Raw genomic sequence first — 22,135 nt, forward strand, 5'->3', positions numbered from 1 at the left:
TGCCTAGTTACCAGGTCCCGGAGCAAAGTTTACTTGAAAACATCGCAACGAATGTAGGGGAGAAAACCATTGTGTTACGTGCCACCTTTCCGACAACACAGGACACTCAGCCTCTACAGAAGGCTTTAAAAGGGCGAAGAGCACTCCATAAACCTGAAGGTTTTAGATGCTCTGAAGTGCAGTCAGAACCATTTCCTTGATCTTTTATAGCTTTCGGAAATGGTATTGGGGACAATTTTTTTTACAAACTACCACCCACTTCTTATCCCCCATCCTCCCCACAAAGCTACCGGGCAGTGTGTTTTCCACAAAATACAGCTCTCTTGTGAAAAGGCTTCAGACCTGTACATCTACAACACACACGCTGCCTCCAACCCCTTTATGCTTTTCATCCTCTTTTTGTTCCCCCGCAAGCAGAGCTGAAGATGTAGGGAAAATGTTTATAGATAAGAACTTAAACCCCTAATAAGAATGCACTTAAGCCAATTTAAATCAAACTTTAACCAATTTGGTTTAATGTAGTAGTTTAATACAGTAGGTAAATCTGTTTAAACATAATTTATACCATCTCAAGTGCATCCTCATTAGGGATTTGAACCAGTAGAACTAGATTTTAGTTAGTGCAAGTTTCTAATACAAACTAGTCCTTAGTGAGTATCTGATCAGCAATCAGTGGTTATTTTTCATTTGCAAATCCTGTCCACTTTCTTACCACTGATGGGAAATTCAGTGAGGCTGAAAATTTGGGAATGTCCATTTTCCCTATAACAAATAACTTCAAATCCCATGAGCACCAATGAGATAAATTACCTGTGTACAAGAAAAAACACCAATGTGCTTTTCCTAAGATTCAGATGCTCAGACCATTGGGGTCATAAGAAGGGTGGTTTCTGCATGATTTCCTCATTCGTCTGGTTCTGAAGTGAAAGATTAAAATGTTGGTTTAAAATGACACTTCCTTTTAAAAAGTAATGAATGCATACTATGTCACACATGAAGATCAGGGAGCTTGATTCTCTAATCTACTCCAGTTTTCCACTGGTGTGACTCCATTGACTTCGGTGGAGTTACTCCCAAAGTACCACTGTGTAAATCAAAGGGGAATCAGGCCCTTTGATATCTTAGGCCTGGAGCCTTCAAAAATGTGCCTTTGCTTAATTTTACACGTGCAAGTAGTTCCATTGAAGTTACATACATCAACTAAGCATATTCTTAAGTGTTTGCAGGTTTGAGGCCTAAAATATCAGTGATTTACACTTTCTGAGGCAGGACCTTTTCTTCATAATGCAGGTATTTACATGTCATGGGGAATAATAGATAATCATAATAATTTGCATGAAAAGGGATTACATGGCAAACTAGATTTAGGCAAACTAGATTATTATTCCTACTTTTATCGCTGCCTCACTTTGTGACCTTTGCCAAGCCACTTAACCTCTGTATGCCTCAGTTTGTCCATCAATAAAATGAACAGAATAATGCCTTATCCACCTTTGTAAGCGCTATTTGAGACTCCTAGATGAAAGGCGACGTGTGAGTGCAAAGTGCAAATATTATTATGTATATGGTAATGGTTATATATTTATTTTAATATTTTATGTCTTTAAAATATTATCTTCAGTGTCACCATCTTTCTCCCGGTTATTATGTCTTTAAACTTTCTTGGGGGAAAATATTCAAAATGTTGAGAGAGAGGTAAAAACAGGAAATAGCACTATTGTTTTTAAAAAAGTATTTTGCTAAATAGAAGGTAAATATGAGAATGCTAATGGATTAAAGGATGGTAGAAATACCATACATTAGAGAGAGAGAGCGTGCTATGAACCCTACTAATCTGGTTCTGGGGCAAATCTCTCACATGTAAACTGATACTGACAAATGGCAATCTCTCTTTAGCCATCGGCCACTTTTAGTCATTTTAAAAAATAATAGCATTGAACTTCAAGATGACCTGCAAAATAAAATAAAATTGGATGTATGGCCTTTTTTGTTTCTTTAAGATGTATAAAGAAGGCCTGAAAGGTGCTGTATTTTTCTTTACTATGTGTTTTTCCCCCTTGGAAATATTAGGAATGTCAAGCCGTTTGTCAGAGTTCTTCTTGGATGACTAGAAGTGTGTACTGTAAGTGTTTTCAGCTCTTAATTGAAGGAGCAGGGTGGTGGAATCCCTAACAAGAAGAGCTTCTCTCACAAGTGTCTGAGATAAATAGGCATTAACAAAGGCAAACGAAAACCAAAGAGATTTAAATTGCCTAACTAAGAATCAGTTCCACTGTCAGCTAATCGTGGTTCACTACAGTGGCATGTGTCACGTCAAAAAGCACTAGCTCTTCCAAGCATCCACAGAGTCTCTCAGGGTAGACATATCTCAGGGCTTGTCTAGGCACAGGGTTTGCACTGATGTAACAATATTGATTTAGAAGTTTCAGCCCATTCGCTAAAAGAAAATGCCACAATAGTATCAACGTGCCACAGTTTAATATCAGTTTAACTGAATTCATAGTAGTGGGTTACACCAGCTGAAATATGTAGTTTTCTAAACCGATACAATTATACCTGTGCAAAAGCTATGAGTAAACCAGCTAGGACTTTCTAATACAAAAAACAAAACCACATGAAAATATTGGGGGGGGGGGTGGGAATCTCTAAGGACTTTTTTATGTATCATAAAGAAGCTTAAAAAAAAGTGTGGGGGCAGGAGGGGTATAATCGCAGTTTGCTTTCTTTTGCAGGTTCCCTTGAAGTTCGGTGCTGCTATTTTTTTAGATGATTTGGCTAATTATAATTAGAAATAAAAGTAATCCATGAAGTTTCTTAATCCAGCTGCTAGACTAACTGAAAACATTTTTTTAAATAATAGAATTAACCATAAAAACAACTTTGCAATAGTCTGATTTCAGTTGTTACAAATGGGATCTGAATTTTCTCGGTCCTAATCAGTCTCATAAGTCTCTTAAAATAGCAAACTACTGGGCTGACTGTTAATCTTCTGTGTTCTTATATTTCAGACACATTAAAGAACTATAACATTAGTGACTCTCATAATTAAATGTGGTGGTTAGAATATCTGTTATATTGCATTGTAGTTCGGACAGTAATTAAAACAACCACGCTGCTTTATGCTGTGGCTTTTGTAGAGAAACTGGAAGTTCTTCCTCTCTAGATCTGAATTAAGGTGTCTACCACCCAGAAAACCCAATCATTGTCAAACTAACCTTGCTTCTAGAATGTTTTCCTCCTCACCCTCTGCCATTTGCTATGTTCTGTAGGGGAGTGATCTTTTGGAACAAGGCCTCCCTCCTTGCCTATGCTGTTATAACTTGTGATGTTTTCTTTCCAGTTGCCGGATTCATTATAAGGATATGTACAATTTGTTACGTGTCATTGCTCCACCCCTTGGCTTAGGAAAGAAGTGCCCTCATAGGGTGGCATATAAGGTTTGGAATTTCAGAGAGTCTGTCCAGCATTTCCTTCTTTGGTTTTCTTTTTTTTTTATCCAAACTGCAAATGCAAACGATACTGAAAAGAAACTGGAACGTGACTAACCCGTTGCCTGAAAAGGAATGATTGACTGCCCCCTTATCCCTTGATGCATCAATTCTCCATCTACTCCTACATCCCAGCTGGCTGGAGAAAGGCAGCCTTATGAGACAGAGAACTCAAAAGCTTCCATCCCTCATGGTCTAGATGGGAAGGGGTGAGGAAGGGGCAACACTCGATATATATGAGAAAGAGAAACAGCATAATAATATTTCTGCAGAATGCTGAGGAGAAAAATCTAAAATTCAAAAAGGTTTTAGACTGTTTTTTAAACTAAGAGCTGAGGGAAAGTCGACAGATGCAGAGGACCACACGGTTCCAGTGCAGATCTCCGTTAGGGATGAATTTATTAAAGGGGGAACTCCATAGTTCAGGAAAGATGATAGGAAAGAAATTGGTGAAAATAAAGGCAGGGCCTAGTGAGGAACAGTCAAATGTAAAAGAATCCCATTTAAATATAACATATGGAGGGAAACAACTGAATATTGACAAAATGTACAAATGCTTATATACAAATGCTAGAAGTCTTGCGTACTAAGATGGGTAAACTGGAGTGCCTGGCATTAAATGAGGATACTGTTATAATAGGTGCTGTGGAAACTCGGTGGAATGAGGACAATCTGTGGGAAATGGTAATACCGGAGTGCAATATATATAAGAATGACAGAGTAGGTTGCACGGGTGGGGGAGTGGCTCTGTCTGTGAAAGAAACCATAGAGTCAAATAAAGTAAAAATCATAAATTACTCAAACTGTACCATAGAATCTCTTTGGATAGAAATTCCCCACTTGAACAATAGGATTAGGACAGTAGGAGTATAGTATTGAGCACCTGACCAAGATGGTGATGGTGATTGTGAAATGCTCAGAGAGATGATAGAAGCAACAAAGACAGATAACGCAATAATAATGGGGGATTTCACCTACCCTCATATTGACGTCACCTTAGGAGGGTATGCAGAAATAACATTTCTAGACATGTGGAACAGCTTCTCCTGGGACCCACAAGGGGAGAGGCAATTCTTGATTCATTACAGAGGTTCAAACTAAATATGTATGCCGCTCCCCACAAAATATAAAAATAGTAAGAGGACCAAAAAGATACCGTCATGGCTAAACAATAGAATAAAAAAGTCAAAATGGTTAAAGGCAAAAAGACATCCTTTAAAAGTTGGAAGTCAGATCCTACTGAGGAAAATAGAAAAGAGGATAAAATCTGGCATGTCATGGGTAAAAGTGTAGTCAGGCAGGCCCAAGAAAGAATCAGAAGAATAAATAGCTAAAAATTCAAAAGATAACAGCAAATATATTTTTTTAAGTACATCACAAGAAGCCTGCCAAACCGTCAGTGGGGCCACTGGATGATCAAGGTGCTAAAGAAGCACTCAAGGAAGACAAGGCCATTGCCGAGAAACTAAATGAATTCTTTGCATTGGTCTTCACTGCAGTGGATGTGGAGGAGATCCCCAAACCTGAGCTATTCTTTTTAGGTGACAAATCTGAGGAACTGTCCCAGATTGAGGTGTCAGTAGAGGAGATTTCTGAACAAACTGATAAACTAAACAGTAATATGTAACTAGGACAAGATGGGATTCACCCAAGAGTTCTGAAGGAACTCAAATATGAAATTGCAGAACTACTAACTGTGATATGTAACCTATTGTTAAATCAGCCTCTCTACCAGATAACTGTAGGATAGCTAATATAATGACAATTTTTAAAAAAGGCTCCAGAGGTGATCCTGGCCATTAAAGACCAGTAATCCTAACTTCAGTACCAGGCAAACTGGTTGAAACTGCACTAAAGAACAAAATTATCAGACACACAGATGGAACACAATATGTTGGGGAAGAGCCAACATGGCTTTTGTAAAGGGAAATCAGGCTTCACCAATCTACTAGAATTCTTTGTGGGGGTCAACGAGCCTGTGGACCAAGAGGATGCAGCCAATATAGTGTACTTGGACTTTCAGAAAGCCTGTGACGTGGTCCCTCACCAAAGGCTCTTGAGCAAAGTAAGCAGTCGTGGGGTCCGAGGGAAAGTCCTCCCCTGGATCAATAACTCGTTAAAAGATCGGAAACAAAGGGCAAGTTTACACTTAAAATGCCGCATTGGTGCCACTGGGCTACTGCAGCGCTTTAATGGAGACAGTCTACGCCGACAGGGGGAAGCTCGCCCGTCAGCACAGTTACTCCAGCTCCATGAGAGGCAGTAGCTATGCCGCAGGGAGGAGCTCTCCCGCCGACACAGCCCTGTCTACACGGGTGGGGGCTAGGTCAGTGTAACTATGTCACTGGGGGGGGGCAGGGGGGATTTTTCAGCCCCCTGAGCATTGTAGTTATACCAGTATAGGTCTGTAGTGTAGGCCAGACCATAGGGTGGGAATAAATGGTCATTTTTCACAGTGGAAAGAGGTATCTAGTGGAGTCCTCCAAAGAGGTGTCCTGGGATCTGTGCTGTTCAACCCACTTCATACATGATCTGGAAAAGGGGTGAACAGTGAGATGGCAAAATTTGCAGATGATGCAAAGTCCAAAGCCTAGTGCAAAGGGATCTCACGAAACTGGGTGACTGGGCAACAAAATGGCCGGTGAAATTCAGTGTCGGTAAGTGCAAAGTAATGCACATTGGGAAAAATAATCCCAACTATACACAAAAAACAATGGGGTCTAAATTATCTCTTACCACTCAAGAAAGAGATCTTGGAGCCATTGTGGATAGTTCTCTGAAAATGTACATTCCATATTCAATTCATATGATCAATGAGGTTTAAAAATCTACCAGAAATATATTTTTTCAGGGGGGAATAAAAACCGCAGGGCTGTATTTCAATGTTGAGATAGTGGCTAGGCATAGAAACTTTTTATCCTTTTGGTTTTGTCAGTTGTTTCTCTCTTCCTTCCTTTTCCCCATCTATCAGCCATCTGTGTAGTACCTGGGAGCGTGGTCTAGTGAGCGCTCTAGAGCATTTGGGCTCTATTCCTGAGTCTACACCTGACTTGCTGTATGAACTATGCCAGTTCATTTACCCTCTTTGTGCCACAGTTTCACCATCTATACAATGGAGATGATACTTTCCCTGCTTCACAGGGGGGTTAATATTAATTAATAATGCTCTTTAACATGCTTTGGTATCCTTGTATGAAAGACCCTGTGGAATTACAAAGTAGTATTAACACACAGCCACCTGGGAAGATAAAATCAGACGCTACAGTTGTGTCCAAAGTCAACGGCAGCACCAGTAGGGGTAGCAAGCCAGGAAGGGATGGCTTTTCAGCTCTGCCTCCCCTTCTTCCCAATGGAGGATTTAATTTGTCATGGACTCCGGCTGTAACAAAACTCATCAACAATGGAGCCAGAGTTGCAAGGCTTCTGTTGAACCCCTGCACTTCCTAGCTTTTTCCACTGCTTCCAAACTCGCAGGCTGGTCAACGTACCCTTGTAATGAAGCCAGTAAGTTAGCCCCACTCGCAGATTGAAGGTGGGCTGGGATCTATGCGGCTGCCCTGGTCAGAGCCGAATCTGAGTTGTTGGAGGAGTCTGGCTTCGTTGGATAGGGTGCTGCAGAGATTCAGCTTTTTCTGGGAGTCCGAGCAATCTTAGGCTGCCCATGTGAAAAAAACAAAAAAGGATTCTTCTTCTCCTTCTTCTTTCTCTTTTAGCCTTTAACCTAAATTGGAAGCAAAACTCCTTATTCACAAAAGAAAAAGAGAAGCATTTTATATGTCACATCTGTGTCTGTCCCATAACTCTGCCTACCAGCTCTCCCTGGCATGGTGAATACAACCATTTTTTTATTTGAAAAACAAGCAAACAAAAAAAGCAACCCCCACTTTGTCCCCCCCCAAATCCCTACCCACCCCAATCCTTTTCCACGTCCACTGACTTAGACATCAATCATTCCGTACTGCTGCCGCAGGGATTAGAGTGTCAGCGTTTAACCTGGGATTTCTCTGCGATGAGGAGACACCCATGGGTTCAACCAAAGGGACGGAAGCGGAGAAATCCTGCAGTTTACCCTCCTCTTTATTTTGTTTATTTGTCTCTTTCCTGAGAAATCTGATTAACCAGATATCTGTTTTTCTTGTCTGCTTTCTCTCCCGCTCCCCCCCTGCATTTTCCTCTCCCTGGTTTCGTTTCACCCTTTGTGTTGCTCCCCGTTTTTATTTTGGTTCCGGTTTGATTTCTGTCTCCTCCTGCTTTTGCCACCACACCCCCTCTCTCCCCCCCCGCCTTCAATTCCAAGCGGGCGCATCAGTTACACTGATATGTATGAGATGCTGAGACACATGTCCCCACCTCTAGGCCTGGGAAAGAAATGCCCTGCTCGAGTTGCCTATAAGGTAGATCATCCTTAAAAACTCCCCAAACCACCGGTGAAAGCTTCTTTTTGCCATGGCTGAAATGGGTGCCGTTTTCCTGTGATATTATTGGTGTGATCCTGAGTTCTTTCTGGTGCTTTATCTTCTTTCTACGCAGACTGGATTTTAAACATGCCACATTTTTGATAATATTGTTTTCAGTCATTAAAATTGTGACATGTTAGTTTGTCTTTCCAGCTATGTCTCCACCTATCTATATAAGTGTCGCTCTCTGTATCTTTCTGCTTCCTTTCCAGTCCACTTGTGGGGTGGGAAGTGGAGTTAATAAGCAATTTATGCTACCAATACAACTCCACTTATTTTTGTATATCTCTGACTAGCCTTTTAGTTGTGTGGTGTTTTTTTTTTCCTTTTAATTAGGTCAAAGTCATTAGGGTAGGCAGGGCCGTAGGCGGTAGCAAGTTATTAAATACAGCCAATACCATAAATGCTCCCTAATACACTCGTGGAAATAACTGCACACAAATCAAACCATTTTGGGCCAAAGGAAAAAGAGAAAACACATATAATTTGTCCTAAACAAGGTTTTAATTAAACCACAAGACACATTACATTCAAAAATATGTTAGTTGCTACATTTCAGACCCTGCTGTGGAGAGTGTGGTAGAAATGCAGAGATAAATTAGATTGACTTTATAAAGCGCGGTCCAGGATTCCAGCCAATTCCCTCCCATTAGTTTCAGCGAGACTTGCGCTGCTACCACCAAATTCTGCATGAAATTTGCATTTGGCGAGGGCTTCATTAGGAATATTTCTTTAGCTTTGGTTCTCATGCCTTCAAAGGGATTTTCAACAGCATGCAGGACTGGCCTAACTCTGCTCCCATTAAAGACAATGGGAGTTTTTACTGTTGACTTCAGTGGAAACAGAATTAGGCCAGCATTGAACGTTTTTGAAAATCCCACTCATCTACCCTGAGCTTTGCTTGGTGTGACAGGTTGGAATGAACCCAGACCACATCATACCTCCAAGTGTCACCTGATTTCTCATTTAAACTATGTGACACTGAGTTTCAGTAGCGGTTCCCTATGAGATGGGCCTACGCCAAACCCCCAAAGCCGGACTCCGCCCCCTGAATTTCACTGTGGCCTTTCATAGGGCATGTAAATATCAACCAAAGTTTCAAATAAATAATTTCCACATAGCCCTTCCCTATTGTAATGTATTTCCCCTCTATTGGACAAAGTGAGAAGAAGGTAAGAATAGTTGGCTTGGAGGAGGCTTTTGGATTCAGTATTACGCGAATGATCAGTTAGGTAGCTTTTCTGTGTGCATCTTGCTATGCTCCTGGCATAAAATGTGAGTACTCCGAAGGGGGGTATCTATTATGAATATATAGTAATGGCCAATATATAGTAAACATCCTTATAAAAACTTTGCAGACACATGATCAATTTTTAAACTTCCATATTTCAGCCATTTAAAATATCCATTGGTTATATATATATATATATATATATATACACACCCACACACAGAAAAGGTGACATTTGCAAAAGTGGCCACCGTTTTTTTAAGTGTGTCTACTTTAGAGGCCCAAAGTCGCAGTGAGCTTGATTTTTCAGAGCTGCTGGGTTTTTGTTTTTGTGGGTTTTTTGGCCACTTTCTATATATGCTTTTTAGAGCATATGTATGTACACACACACCCCAGAAGCATAATATTTTCAATTGTATTACTTTTTCCGACCTCTCTACATTAAAAATAGCCAATAAGTGTGTTTAAAACATACATTTTAACAGGGTTATTGGCTGCTTGTAATTCTGTATTGTTTAGAGGCTGTATTTGTTGTTGTTTAACCTATATATACCAACTTCTATCCAGGCTGAGACCTTAGATACTTATCTGCCCTCATTCATCACTAGAAAGTTCTTTTTACATTAGTCTTCCTACATGCAGTTTAATTTATGTCTGTATTTATATACCTTTCCCATAACATTTAGGTACCTTTGAGTATTTTTTTAAAATACACCCACTTGTTTCTTCCACCCTTACTTTTTACTCATCAGGTAACAGCTCTCCATGGCAGGGATGTAACTGAGTCCCATAAGTAGAGACGGGTCCAAGCTGTGAAGTTCAGATTTACAGTCAGACTTTCTCTGAGTTGAAGGTGGTCAGATATATTGTTCCACTTTGGCTCACTATAGAATAGGTCCAAGCTCTGGAGTTTACACCTGGATCTTGATTTGAATTCCCCCCAAAGTACAGGAGGGTTCGATCAGTCATTGCAGGTTGGGCTCATCCCCACTGATAGCAGTAGCAGTGTTACTAGGGCGGGGATCAGCAACCTTTGTCCCGCGGCCCTCCAGGGTAAGCCCCCTGGCAGGCCGGGCTGGTTCATTTACTTGCTGCGTCCGCAGGTTCGGCCGATTGCGACTCCCACTGGCCGCAGTTCGCAGCTCCAGGCCAATGGGGGCTGCAGGAAGCGGCGGCCAGCACGTCCCTTGGCCCGTGCCACTTCCCGCAGCCCCCATTGGCCTGGAGCGGCAAACCGCGGCCAGTGGGAGCTGCAGTCGGCTGAACCTGCGGACGCGGCAGGTGAACAAACTGGCCCAGCCTGCCAGGGGTCTTACCCTGGCGGGCCGCGGGCCAAAGGTTGCCAATCCCTATACTAGGCATTTCACTAGTTTAATTTTTAAAAATCCATGCTTTCACTAATAATGACATTGGCTTTCATTGCCTATCTCCTCCATTTTTATTAACTGATGCGACTAGGAAGAGCATGTGCAAGGAGACATGGTTGTGCTGAAAATCTGCACTCATATTAACACTACATATGAATGGTTGCATTCAGTTGCCCTAGACTCCAGTGGTTTCCAAGTGGTCTTTGTCTACCTGGGGTTACCATTGCTGTTCACCACGATCTGTTTGTAACTGATGGGAAAACTCAGTGTGACCGACAGTTGGCCCCACTTGAGGCATAGTGCAACCATCCACGCTCGGCTACACGCACGTGTTTCAGATCACAAACAAATCTGCTTTCTAAGAAGCCAGAAAATAAGTAAATAACAATTCAAATGACACCCTCTAATTGTGCAACTGTAGCTCAGAGACAGCCAGTGAAAGGAGTCAATGTTTTGTCTCTGCCCTCTCCTGTTCTCTCACTGTCAGTAAAAGTCTGTTTTCTGTTCTGTTGGGCAAAAGGTTTTTTTCCCTCTTTGTCCCTCTTTGACTCTCTCTTTGATTGCAAAGATCTGGGCAGCCTGTATGGGTTTGTCCCTGTCTCTATCTGTTGGCCTTCTCGATAGTTCAGTGTTGTTTGTCGTTTGTTTATTTTCTCCAGACTTTGGGGCTACTGTTTCTTTCCGTCAAATTTCTTTTCTTTTCTTTTTTTAATTTGTTTATTTTGTTCCTCCTTTGTGAACTGTTCTCCTTGGTTAGCAAGACCAATCCCTGCAGAGTTGTTATGCACGTGGCTTGCTGCTTGCCTTGATATTCATGCATGGGAATCTTGTAGTTCCTTGTTCTTACACTCCTCAGGTGACAGGAGAGCTTTATCCCAAGAGACACTGGGCGTTCGAAAGAAGAAGGCCACTTTCCTCCACATGGCTGGGGCTGGGGTTGGGGAAAGTGGCACTTTGGCTCCTTCCAATTGATTAAAGTTCTAGTGGTTGCAGAGTTTCAAATCAGAACCTTTGGTCCATTTAGCAGAGTTTACTGAGACTTCATTGTAGTCCTGTACAGGCCTTGTGAGTTTGCCAGCAACCACGGAGAGTGCTGGTCCCAGTTTTTTGGCAAAAGATGCAGATTTGGCGACACCGACATGTTTTGTGAGCTCGCGTCAGTTTCGCCAAAGTGTTCTTGTTAAGAACAAAACAAAACTACAAAATAATCAAATTGTTCTATGATGACACTTTTGAAACAAAATGTTTTTGGTTCAAAGCAACATTTTGTTTGTTTATTAAAAATACAAAAACCTTTACAAATGTCCAAAAATGAAAGAAAACATTTCATTTGGATTGAATGAATTGTTTCATTTTTAACAAAATGGAAACATTTTGTTTCAGGTTGAATGGAATGTTTAGTTTGACCAGAAACAACTTCTTCTTTTTTTTTTTTTTTTTACTTTTAGATTTGCTGAAAATTAAAAAAAAAATTTTTTTTTGGTCAATTTCTTTAAAACTACCAGCAAACAGAGAAAAAATCCATTATTTGCCTGGCTCTAGTTATGGGTCTCCCTGCTTTTTATAACGCACACGGGGAGCATGGAAGCTTCTAAACATTGGTGTTTTTAGCAGGTTTGTAGACAAATAATCCTGGATAACCCCACCCTTGTGTGTATGTACACGTACATGCACGCCTGGAAAAAATGCATAGGAAAATGGTCAGTGCATTATCTGAATACATTAAAAGATTTTGTGGCTGCAACGGTTGCATGCATCTTGGTGCTCGTGGTGCTCTCTCTTGAAAATCTGTCCTTCATGAATTTTCAAGGCAAGACAGTGAGCATTCCAACAGCATGCTTAGTCAGCTGGCAGAACTGGCGCCCAAGCGTTTGCAGTCATTGTAAACAGCTATTGACAACGGCATTTTCAGCATGGGTCTGGTTTTGTACATCCCAGAGTTTCTGATGTATCTGCAGAGAAACTGGGGAAAGGAAACCCAACCAGCGCAACACCCTCTGTGTACTTGGCAATGCATTGCTATTGAGCTGATGCCAAAGTGCCATAGTGATTGACAGAACAAGGAGTAATGGTCTCAAGTTGCAGAGGGGGAGGTTTAGGTTGGATATTAGGAAAAACTTTTTCACTATGAGGGTGGTGAAACACTGGAATGCGTTACCTAGGGAGGTGGTGGAATCTCCTTCCCTAGAAGTTTTTAAGGTCAGGCTTGACAAAGCCCTGGCTGGGATGATTTAGTCGGGGATCGGTCCTGCTTTGAGCAGGGGGTTGGACTAGATGACCTCCTGAGGTCCCTTCCAACCCTGATATTCTATGATTCTATGATTTAGAATTTGGAGGAGGGGTTTCAGTTTGATTTGAGTCGGGGCGTGACTCTTGAGCATAAAGCCATTAGGCTTGGAAAGATTTTGATTTTGATTGGTCAACGTCGATTTCACTGTACGCACAAACCGATGGAAAAAATATTTCCATAGGTAATAGTGGGAATGTACGGACAGGCAAAGTAAGCAAAGTGATGCTTGAGAACGTATTGGAGTTTGATTTAAGGCTATTTACTTCATATATTTTGACATAGGATGTTTACTGGTTATAAAGCCTTAATTTTTTGACTCATCAATATTATCCCTTGAAATTATTTTTTAAAAAAAATTGAATTCTGCCAAGCCTCAATGTAACATCAACTGTTTTGCTTATTCCAGGAATATCCAAACGTTGCCCTGCTGAGGGTCACACTGACAATTTGCCAAGAATACACGGTGCATCCCCTTACCTTGCCCATCTTGAACCACAGGTGCAGCCCATGGTGACTACAAATTCCAGCATGCAATGCTTCATCTTGTTCTGAGTAACTCTCTGTTGGCCCAAAGGTTGAGCCTTGCACACCGAGATTGTAGTGCCCATGGGCTATACTTTAGAACTTCTTAGGCCATATCAAACTGGCCAGACTGGCTTTGGCGACACCCGGCAAATATTCTCCTTTGCCATCCTAGGTCCATCATTGTCCTGTGATTGTGGTAACTTTATCCCATACTGGTTTTTGTTTTCTTCCTTCCCAAGCTTTGTGTCAAGAATGAGGCCAGCAGAATTTGAATGTCTGGATTAGGCTGTGAATGATTCTAAACGAATCACAGACTTTAACTGGTCTCTGTGCTAACTAGCTGATCATTCTGCCTTCTCCGAGCAGTGTTTGTCGGGGGAAATGCAATGACTAGCCAGTCAAAAGACAGGGCATTAAATAAGTCAGAGCATAACATTACAACTAGAACAGGGTTAATTATTCATAGCAAATAATTTATTCAACAAATTCAGACGCTTTTTCTGCTAGCAGACTGTCCAGAAGCAGTTCTCAATTCTTTTGAATGTATTCACTGTTAGGAAGCATTCCCCCCTCCCTCAGTGATTTTTGTCCCATAAATTGCCCATGAGTAGTTCAAAGTGAGTTTTCAGTATCCAAAATTTAAGTGGTGTTAGCGAGTTTTAATAGGATACACAGAGCACATGGTATTTTTTTTCCATTGACATTTGGATGAGTGCAACAGTGAGTCAGATTCCCCATACACATACTCATGTTTACAATTCACTTCCGTGCAGAGGGTCTATAGGAAGCCTGTGTGCCACTTAAATCTCACTTAAGCCCTGAGACGTATAGGCTGTATAGTAGCCCTCTACACTGAGATGATTTGCCCCTAACATTCTTTAATATCTGCTTAAAATTCTCTGTCTCCACTGGAATTCCTGTAAGAAAAAGATTTTCAGGAGATTATTTGCTGAAAGTAAACATGAAATTGGCACAAATTCAGGCAAGGTCAGTTCTGTATTTTACTTGAATGAACGTCTGTGCACATTTAGTTAGTTAGTTAGTTGCCCAGCTCTAGTTACAACCCCTGTTAATAGCTGAGGAATGTCTGACTTGCTCATCTCCTGGAGCAAGAAATGCTACAAATGTAGCCCATGCTCTAGTCTGTAATTGGCTGTTATCTTGTTATCTGGTTGCTCCCCCTTCTGTGATGTAGAGAGTTAATTAGGTTTCAGAGTAGCAGCCGTGTTAGTCTGTATCCACAAAAAGAACAGGAGGACTTGTGGCACCTTAGAGACTAACAAATTTATTTGAGCATAAGCTTTCATGAGCTACAGCTCACTTCATCGGATGTGAGCTGTAGCTCACGAAAGCTTATGCTCAAATAAATTTGTTAGTCTCTAAGGTGCCACAAATACTCCTTTTCTTTTTTTAGAGTTAATTAGGATGCTCTAGAGAGAATATCACAGCCCCAGCCCCTGAGGCCTTTCACTGCAGAAACATTAACAAGATCTTCTGATACATTAGTTAGGTTCCTCTTGTTAGCCTCTGTTCTGCTCATGTTGAGAAGGGAGAGTGACTCTGAAACTGCCTAATTAAGATCTGGGGATTGAGGAGGTTTGTCTGGCACAGGTTAGGAAATCAGGAACTAGATCTCCATCTCCTACCTGATACTTCTCTTCAAACTCCATTTGAGGAATGAAGTGTAGGAAGGGGAATGGCAAAAGGAGCAGAGAAATCTATTTCTGCCAGGCACCGAGATCTAGTGTGGCTTTTCTCTTCGTCCAAGGTAGTCTTCTTCCCCCATTTAATTAGTGTAGCTAACCACACTTTTCATTTGTGGCAGGCAGTCCCACGTTGATCCTGGAGTGGAGTGAACTCCTTACTGGAGTCTCGGAGCATTGTGATCCCTTAACATCTGTATCAACACGCTCGTATGTTTTCCTTTGAAATCTGGAGTAATGGAAAAATGCTGCAAATCAGACCCTTCCCCTCCTCCCTCCAGTTCCTTATGGCAAATTTTTGAATCACACTTCAAAGCAGCAGGCAGTGCCAAGGCTCAGTGGGTCACAGAGTGAGGACGGCAGTTCTGAAATAAAGTGGGGATTTTTTTGGTTTTGAGTGGGGCATGAAGAGCAGAGGGGCTAGATAATGCTGCCCCCTCTCTCACGAAGCATGCTCGTTAGCTTTCACAGGGTTACAGTGATGTAAGGTTCCCTTGTTGTGCCAGAGAGGAGTGGAGAGGGTTAGTTCGGTCTGTGTAATGTGAACCTACTTCCGGCCACTGTGGAAGGTATCAGATAAGATAAGGTGTGCAAGTGTAGGAACCGTCTCAGAAACTTTAAGCAACATTTTGATATTTTTCTCAGCGTGGGGGTTTTAGGGGGAAGTGCTGATTACATGGTTTTCAGAAGTGTTGAGCATACACAGCTCTCATGGACTCCAGTGGGAGTTTTGGACACTCAGCACCTTTGAAAATCAGGCCCCTAAAGTGTAAGCAATGGCATGTGTTAGGGATGTATTAGCAGGAGTGTTGTCAGCAAGACGCGAGAAGTAATTCTTCTGCTCTACTCCATGCTGATTAGGCCTCAGCTGGAGTATTGTGTCCAGTTCTGAGCGCCACTTTTCAGGAAAGATGTGGACAATTTGGAGAAAGTCCAGTGAAGAACAACAAAAATTATTTCGAGTCTAGAAAACATGACCTGTGAGAGAAGATTGAAAAAATTGGGTTTGTTTAGTCTGGAGAAGAGAAGACTGAGGGGGGGGGACATGATAACAGTTTTCAAGTACATAAAAATTTGTTACAAGGAGGAGGGAGAAAAAGTGTTCTCCTTAACCTCTGAGGATAGGACAAGAAGCAATGGGCTTAAATTGCAGCAAGGGCGGTTTAGGTTGGACATTAGGTAAAACTTCCTAACTGACTGGGTGGTTAAGCACTGGAATAAATTGCCTAGGGAGGTTCTGAAATCTTCATCATTGGAGGTTTTTAAGAGCAGATTAGACAAACACCTACCAGGGATGATACTTAGTCCTGCCATGAGTGCAGGGGACTGGACTAGATGACCCCTCGAGGTCCCTTCCCGTCCTACAATTCTGTGATTTCTGCGTGGCAGGGCCTAGCATCATTGCAGGTAGATGAGGCTTTTAAATGGGAGGAAGAAAAAAATAAATATGTGGTACATATTAAGAACTGCGAGGTGCTGTAACTGGAGAAAAATGTTACTTTAAAGAGATATTTGTTGTTTATGTTGCAAGATAAGACAATATGAATCAGCTTGTCCAGTGTGAACTATATGTTTCTAGGAGCCTGAGCAGACTCATGCTGAGATGGGTGCTGGTGGAGTTAGTGAAAGGCCTGGGCGTCTCTCCTAACAAACCTGACCCCTGAGTGCTTATTCAGCATGACAGTGGGTAGCCCCCAAATAAGGGGAATCAACCATAGAAAGGGTCTGATTTTTCCTCTCCCTTTTCTCCAGGGATGCATTCAGAAAGAGGTGGCTGCTCTAAGTAGATGATTTAAAACCATTGCAATAAACAAACCCAAATCTTGCTATAGAGGGATGATGAGAGCGCTTCATTCATGTGCATTACAGGTTGCTATCCTGTCTTCTGCTCTTTGGGAAGGAGTCATTCGAGAAGGGGATTTGGAGTCAGGACTCTTTGACTTCTGTTCCCGGCTCTGCTGTTGACTCTCTTTGTGATCTTGGGGAAGTCCCTTCACTTCTCTGCCTTATGGGAACAATAATAACCTGCCTCGGACAGGAGTAGTGAGGCTTATGGTCGGAATGCGCATGCTCAGCAAGGCATTGCAGGGAGTGCAAAGAGACTTTCCTTGCCCGGTGGCTAACTACAGTCCCACTGGAGGGCGCGCACACTGATCCTTGCTATCAGCTGGAGGAGCTGGATGGCTGACAGACAGAAGGCCCTGGTCTTGTCCATCCTCTCTCCTGGCTGGGTGGGGAGGGCCAAGATTGTGGCACACTGTGCAGTGGTGCTGGAGCTACCGCTGCAGTTTGTGCTTCCCCCAGGAGGGAGCCTGGTTGAGTCTGCTGGACTCCCTACACCGCCTCTGACGTTAACAGCCAGATTTTAGTTCCAAATGAATATCTGTAAAGTGCTTTGAGATCCTCAGATGAAAAATGCTGTACAAGGGCTAAAAGTTATTCTTGACTTTCGGTGCCATGGCTGGCATGTATTGATAACATGTCCAATCAGAAATAACCCACACTGGGTCACTCTAGAGGGGTTGGCATTAGGTCATCCTGTTAGTTTGCCCTGTCTGGCTGTAAAGGCTATGTAGGACTCCGCAAGGCAAGGCAGCCAGTCACATCACTCCTGTTCTTGAGAAGTATGGGAGTTACAATGGGGCACGGACAATAAATATGGAGGGCCACATGTCCAGGTGGGCCTCTAGCACTGCACCCAGCGAACACCGGTTTGCATGTACGTGGGAACGCCCGTTTGCTCAGTTATCCGTGCTGTACCACACGTCTGTTTGTGTGTGCCCTTTGAGAGGTCACCTCTAAAATCCCATCAGCACTGACTGAAATTTGCGAGGAAGGGCCTCCGTACAGCAGAGACATGTCAGTTCACAGTGTGGGCTACATTTTGCCCTCTGTGCACGAGCACACCTCCTCTTGGGAGTCAACTCTGCTAGGTCTATGGGGAGACCCAGGTTTTGCAGTCCCAGTTCTCAGGAGGATGGAGCTCTCCTCGGAGGAATTATTTCTCACCTGCTTGGTCTTCATTTCCATGCATCTTCTTTCTCTCTCCATCTCTTAACTCTCTCTCTCTCTCTCACTGAAGTAGGATTCAGTGGGACTCTTTCAGTAAGTTAACCACCGGATTGCACTGAACACACTACGTTTGCGCTAACCTTTGGCGTGCTGAAGGAGGATATTCCAACCAAGGCGCTATTCGGTTTTACACAATTGAACAGACAAAATTTGTGGAGCTTTGCCAGCATTTGATATTGCCTTTGAATTACAAAGGGAGGAAACTCTCAGCTTTGATTTCGTTATCCCTCATGTCAATACACTGAGGAGAACCCCTTGTCCTTGTTTTAAAGGGGGTTCTGTTAGGTTGTGATGGTTTCGCTTAGCTCATTGATTACTAGAGTAGACCTGTAGGGGGCAGAGTGGGTTGCTGCACAAGCCTTTCGCCCCAGTAGACTTGGGATCAGAGCCTAACATGTAAAATGAATGTGGGGGTCTCAGCTCTTTCCAGTGCTTGTTCACCATAGACAAAGATAATGTGCCAAAAGGGTGCCCCAGCCCCACTTTATGTCAGCAGGGCTCAGAATAGTGTTTAAAGTCCTAACACGCCTATCCCTGCCCTTCTGAGTGCTGGCCAGTGTCTCTGAGCGATCGAGTATTTATTTTATCTGTAACAGCTCTTCCCCCACTCCTGTGTGGCAGCTGGCACTGTGTGTGTAGCCCCTTGCCACACAAGTAGCTGGGAGGGTTCGAGGTTGAGGGCTGATGAAGCTAATGAGAGGAGTTTTTCGTTCTGGATCAGATGCAAACACACGCACAGGTTAACACTCCAGTTTCCTTAAGCAACCAGTGTTGTTTAAACAGGACAGGCTGGATTTCTCCCGTTACGCTTTATGGTGGTACACTTCCATTGACGCCACAGGAGTTACTCCTAGGTTACCCGTACACAGCAGCTGCCTGGGTGCTTCCTCGCACCGGCAGACAGTCAGACTAAAATCGTCTAAAAGCAGTAGTGTGGCCCCGGTGGCAGCTTGGACTAGCTGCCCTGAGTACGGTCTCACCCGACGCCCTGAGTACGTAGCTGGGCAGCTAGCCTGAGCGGCCGCCCCGCTGCTGGTGTTAGTGTGCCAGCACGAGCAGAGAGAGTGCCCGGCTCTCTACCCGAGCTGGGATGCCCGCTACTGGCTGTGGTGTAAACATACCCTCGTTTGCACTCCTAGAAGTGAACAGGGCAATCAGGCTCAGCCATTTTTACCTCAGTTCCAGCCTCTCTGTGGTTGCGTTTGATGCGACTCCTAAACCAATGTTCAGTTTATACCACTGGGAAATAAAATTTCTGAGATTTCCCCCCCAAAGAGTCCAAACTGTTTTTTCCCCTGATGGTGGAAAAGGAGGATGAAATATTAACGTAAGAGTCCTGCCCTTTTCTACAAAGAGCAGTTTAATGATTAGAGCCGAGGACAGAGCATAAAGACCCCTACAGAATCCGAATCCCAGCTTTGGAGTCTCTGATAAAAGTCTCTGGGTAACACTTTCAAAAGCACCTGAGTGACTTAGGAGCCTGCGGCCATGTCTACACTGGCGCTTTTGTTGGTATAACTTCCGTCGCTCAGGGATGTGGAAAAACACCCCCCTGAGTGACATAAGTGACACCGACAGAAGCACCAGTGAGGACAGCGCTATGTCAGATGGGAGATGGTCTCCTGCAGACATGGCTACCACCACTCGTTTGGGGTAGTTCCATTATGCCGTCGGGAGAGCTCTTTCCTGTCGGCAGAGCACGTGGGGCGAGACAGCAGCGTGACTGTGTGCATGTTCAGGGCGCTCCGTGTCTCCCAGCTAGTCTCACTGCAGTGACGTTGCACTCACTGACCCCACAAGGGAATTGCCCTTGCAGTGTCGACCTGCTCACCCTTCAGACCGACTTGAGGCTGCCAGCTCCTGCCTGTGCCTCTTTGTCTCTGTGCTACAGCCTCACTGTGGGAAGCAGCTGCGTGGAACGGGTAACACCCAGTGGGAGGCGTGTGGCTGGAGTCAGCTGTAGAGTGTTCTCCTTAATGTGCCATGTCACCAGGGAGGAGAGGAGAGCTATGCCTCTTGCCTGGCCAGCGGGGACCCTGGCCGAGTGACTTTCCTTAGACATACACAACAAGGGTGGGACTGGTTTGGTTGAAGCATCAGTAGCTGCGGGAAGGGCTCGGCTGCTGCGGTGCTTCTGTTGCCCGAACCAGGACACCTGGCGGGAGATTAGGGTAGGATGATAGGTAGATGTTGCCCAGGGAGATCAAATTGATCCAGCTCGAGACAAAATATACTCCTCTGAGGGCAGCATGAATGCTGGCAAATCCCAGTCTCAGAACTTTGCGGTGAGCCCTCTGGTTCCGCAGCCTTCCAGAAAAGAAGCCACCCTCCCCAGAGGCAAGGCTGCGTCTCCCAGCACGTGAACGGCGAGCGTTTCCGAATTGCACATACTGGTGATTTTGCTCTTGTAAGAATCAGGGGGGTGGCTGATCACCCTAGAAGGGGCAGCGCGGAGGGTGGGGGAGGGACAGCGCCAGCTGGCACTGATGGCAACTCTGCTTCATTCCTCAGCGCCTGGTGCGGATGAACATGCCGATCTCAGACCCGGACTTAACGGTCCACTTCACTTCCACGCTGATGGCCTTGATCCGGACCGCTCTAGAAATCAAACTCGCGTCAGGTGAGAGGGGAGATGAGAGGGAGACGTGCGCGAACGTGAGCGTGAGTTCAGAAGCTAGCTTGCAGCAAGGTTATTGTGCCGAGAGGGCCAGCCTGCTAAGCCAAAGGAAGGGGACGTGATGAAGGAGGAGTTCCATAGAGGAAGTGGGAGGATCCTCTAGCCAATTACCTCCACCTCCTAAAAGGGAAGGTAGACTGATGGATTTTGGACTGGGAGACCCCAGCTCTGCTCTGACTCAGGGTACGTCTACACAGCAGCTGGGAGGTGTAATTCTCAGCCCGCGTTGATGTAAATGTGCACGGCTGCAGCAGCACGGCCGGCAGCTGGGGCGAGCTGCCCGAGAACGCACCCAGATGGGTGGGTGTGACTGTGCAGCGCTAGCCCGAGCCACCACCCATGCAGCTGCCGCTCCCCTGCTGATTTCAGCCTGCTCGCTGGAGCAGAGCTCGCGCGTTTCTCTGTGCGAGCTGGGAATTGCACCACCCTCAGTGCATGTCCTCGACAAGTCACTTCACCGCTCTGTACGGCTTTGTAAACGGAGAACATGACTTGTTCACCTGAGTAAATGGCTTTGAGATGAAAAGCCCCAGGCAAGCACCAAGCATTGTGATTTTTTTTTAAAAAAACAACCCTGACTCCTTAGGTTTTATTGCCTTAGCCAGGCCAGTAGGAAGAAAAACCTCTTCCTGCTAATGATCCTGTCTGCTGATAGTGGAAGCCACAAGTCTGCAACTCTGACCTATATTATGCTCGGAGATAAAATTCAATTATGTAAATGCTTAATCAGGCAGATACATGGCTTCCCAATTAAACAATACAATATAATAAAATCTATCAAACTCTACCTTGGATTATTAGCTTGTTTAATCCGCCTTCGAAGCTGTGGCTTCCGCTGGAGCCAGAGCCAGAGTGGAAGTGGCCAGAGCTCTTTTATGGTCATGTATAATGTCAAACCTAAAGCGAGGACAAAACATGTCCCTGTGGTTAAGATGCAGGGCTGGGAGTCAGGCGAGGTGGGTTCTGTTCTTGGCTACCTGAATGAGACTGAGGATCTCGGCCTACATGACTTGCCCAAAGGTATTTAGGCACCTAACTCCTATTGAAATCAATGGGAGTGAAGAGCCTTAAATACCTGTGAGGCTCTACATCTTCACCTCTTTGTGATACTTACTTAGCTCATAGTAGGGCTGGATGCTTTAGCTCATGAATGCACTTTGAGATCTTGGGGTGGAAATTGCTCTAGGGCAGTGGTCCCCAATCTTTTTACCTTGCACCTGCCTTACTCCTGTCCGCAACACACGCCTCCAGAGGCGGGGGCAGGGCTGGGAGCGGAGCCTTGGCTGAGGGCTGAGGCCAGCAGCTGGGACCCCAGGAATGGGGCT

The 22,135-nt window shown here is 44.1% G+C and overlaps 1 protein-coding gene across 14 annotated transcripts in view; it reads left to right on the forward strand.

Moving 5' to 3' along the window:
• CACNA1B (calcium voltage-gated channel subunit alpha1 B) overlaps nucleotides 1-22,135 on the forward strand; it is a 466,872-nt gene that overhangs the window by 419,314 nt on the left and 25,423 nt on the right. For all 14 annotated transcript variants that reach the window (XM_043530418.1, XM_043530423.1, XM_043530432.1 and 11 more), the window contains 2 exons: nucleotides 7,786-7,882; nucleotides 20,645-20,753. In XM_043530418.1, coding sequence (XP_043386353.1) covers nucleotides 7,786-7,882; nucleotides 20,645-20,753 — 206 coding nt within the window. The remainder of the gene's footprint in view (nucleotides 1-7,785; nucleotides 7,883-20,644; nucleotides 20,754-22,135) is intronic.

This window comes from Chelonia mydas, chromosome 16 (genome assembly GCF_015237465.2).
Source record: "Chelonia mydas isolate rCheMyd1 chromosome 16, rCheMyd1.pri.v2, whole genome shotgun sequence".
In the NCBI taxonomy this organism is placed as follows: domain Eukaryota; kingdom Metazoa; phylum Chordata; order Testudines; family Cheloniidae; genus Chelonia; species Chelonia mydas.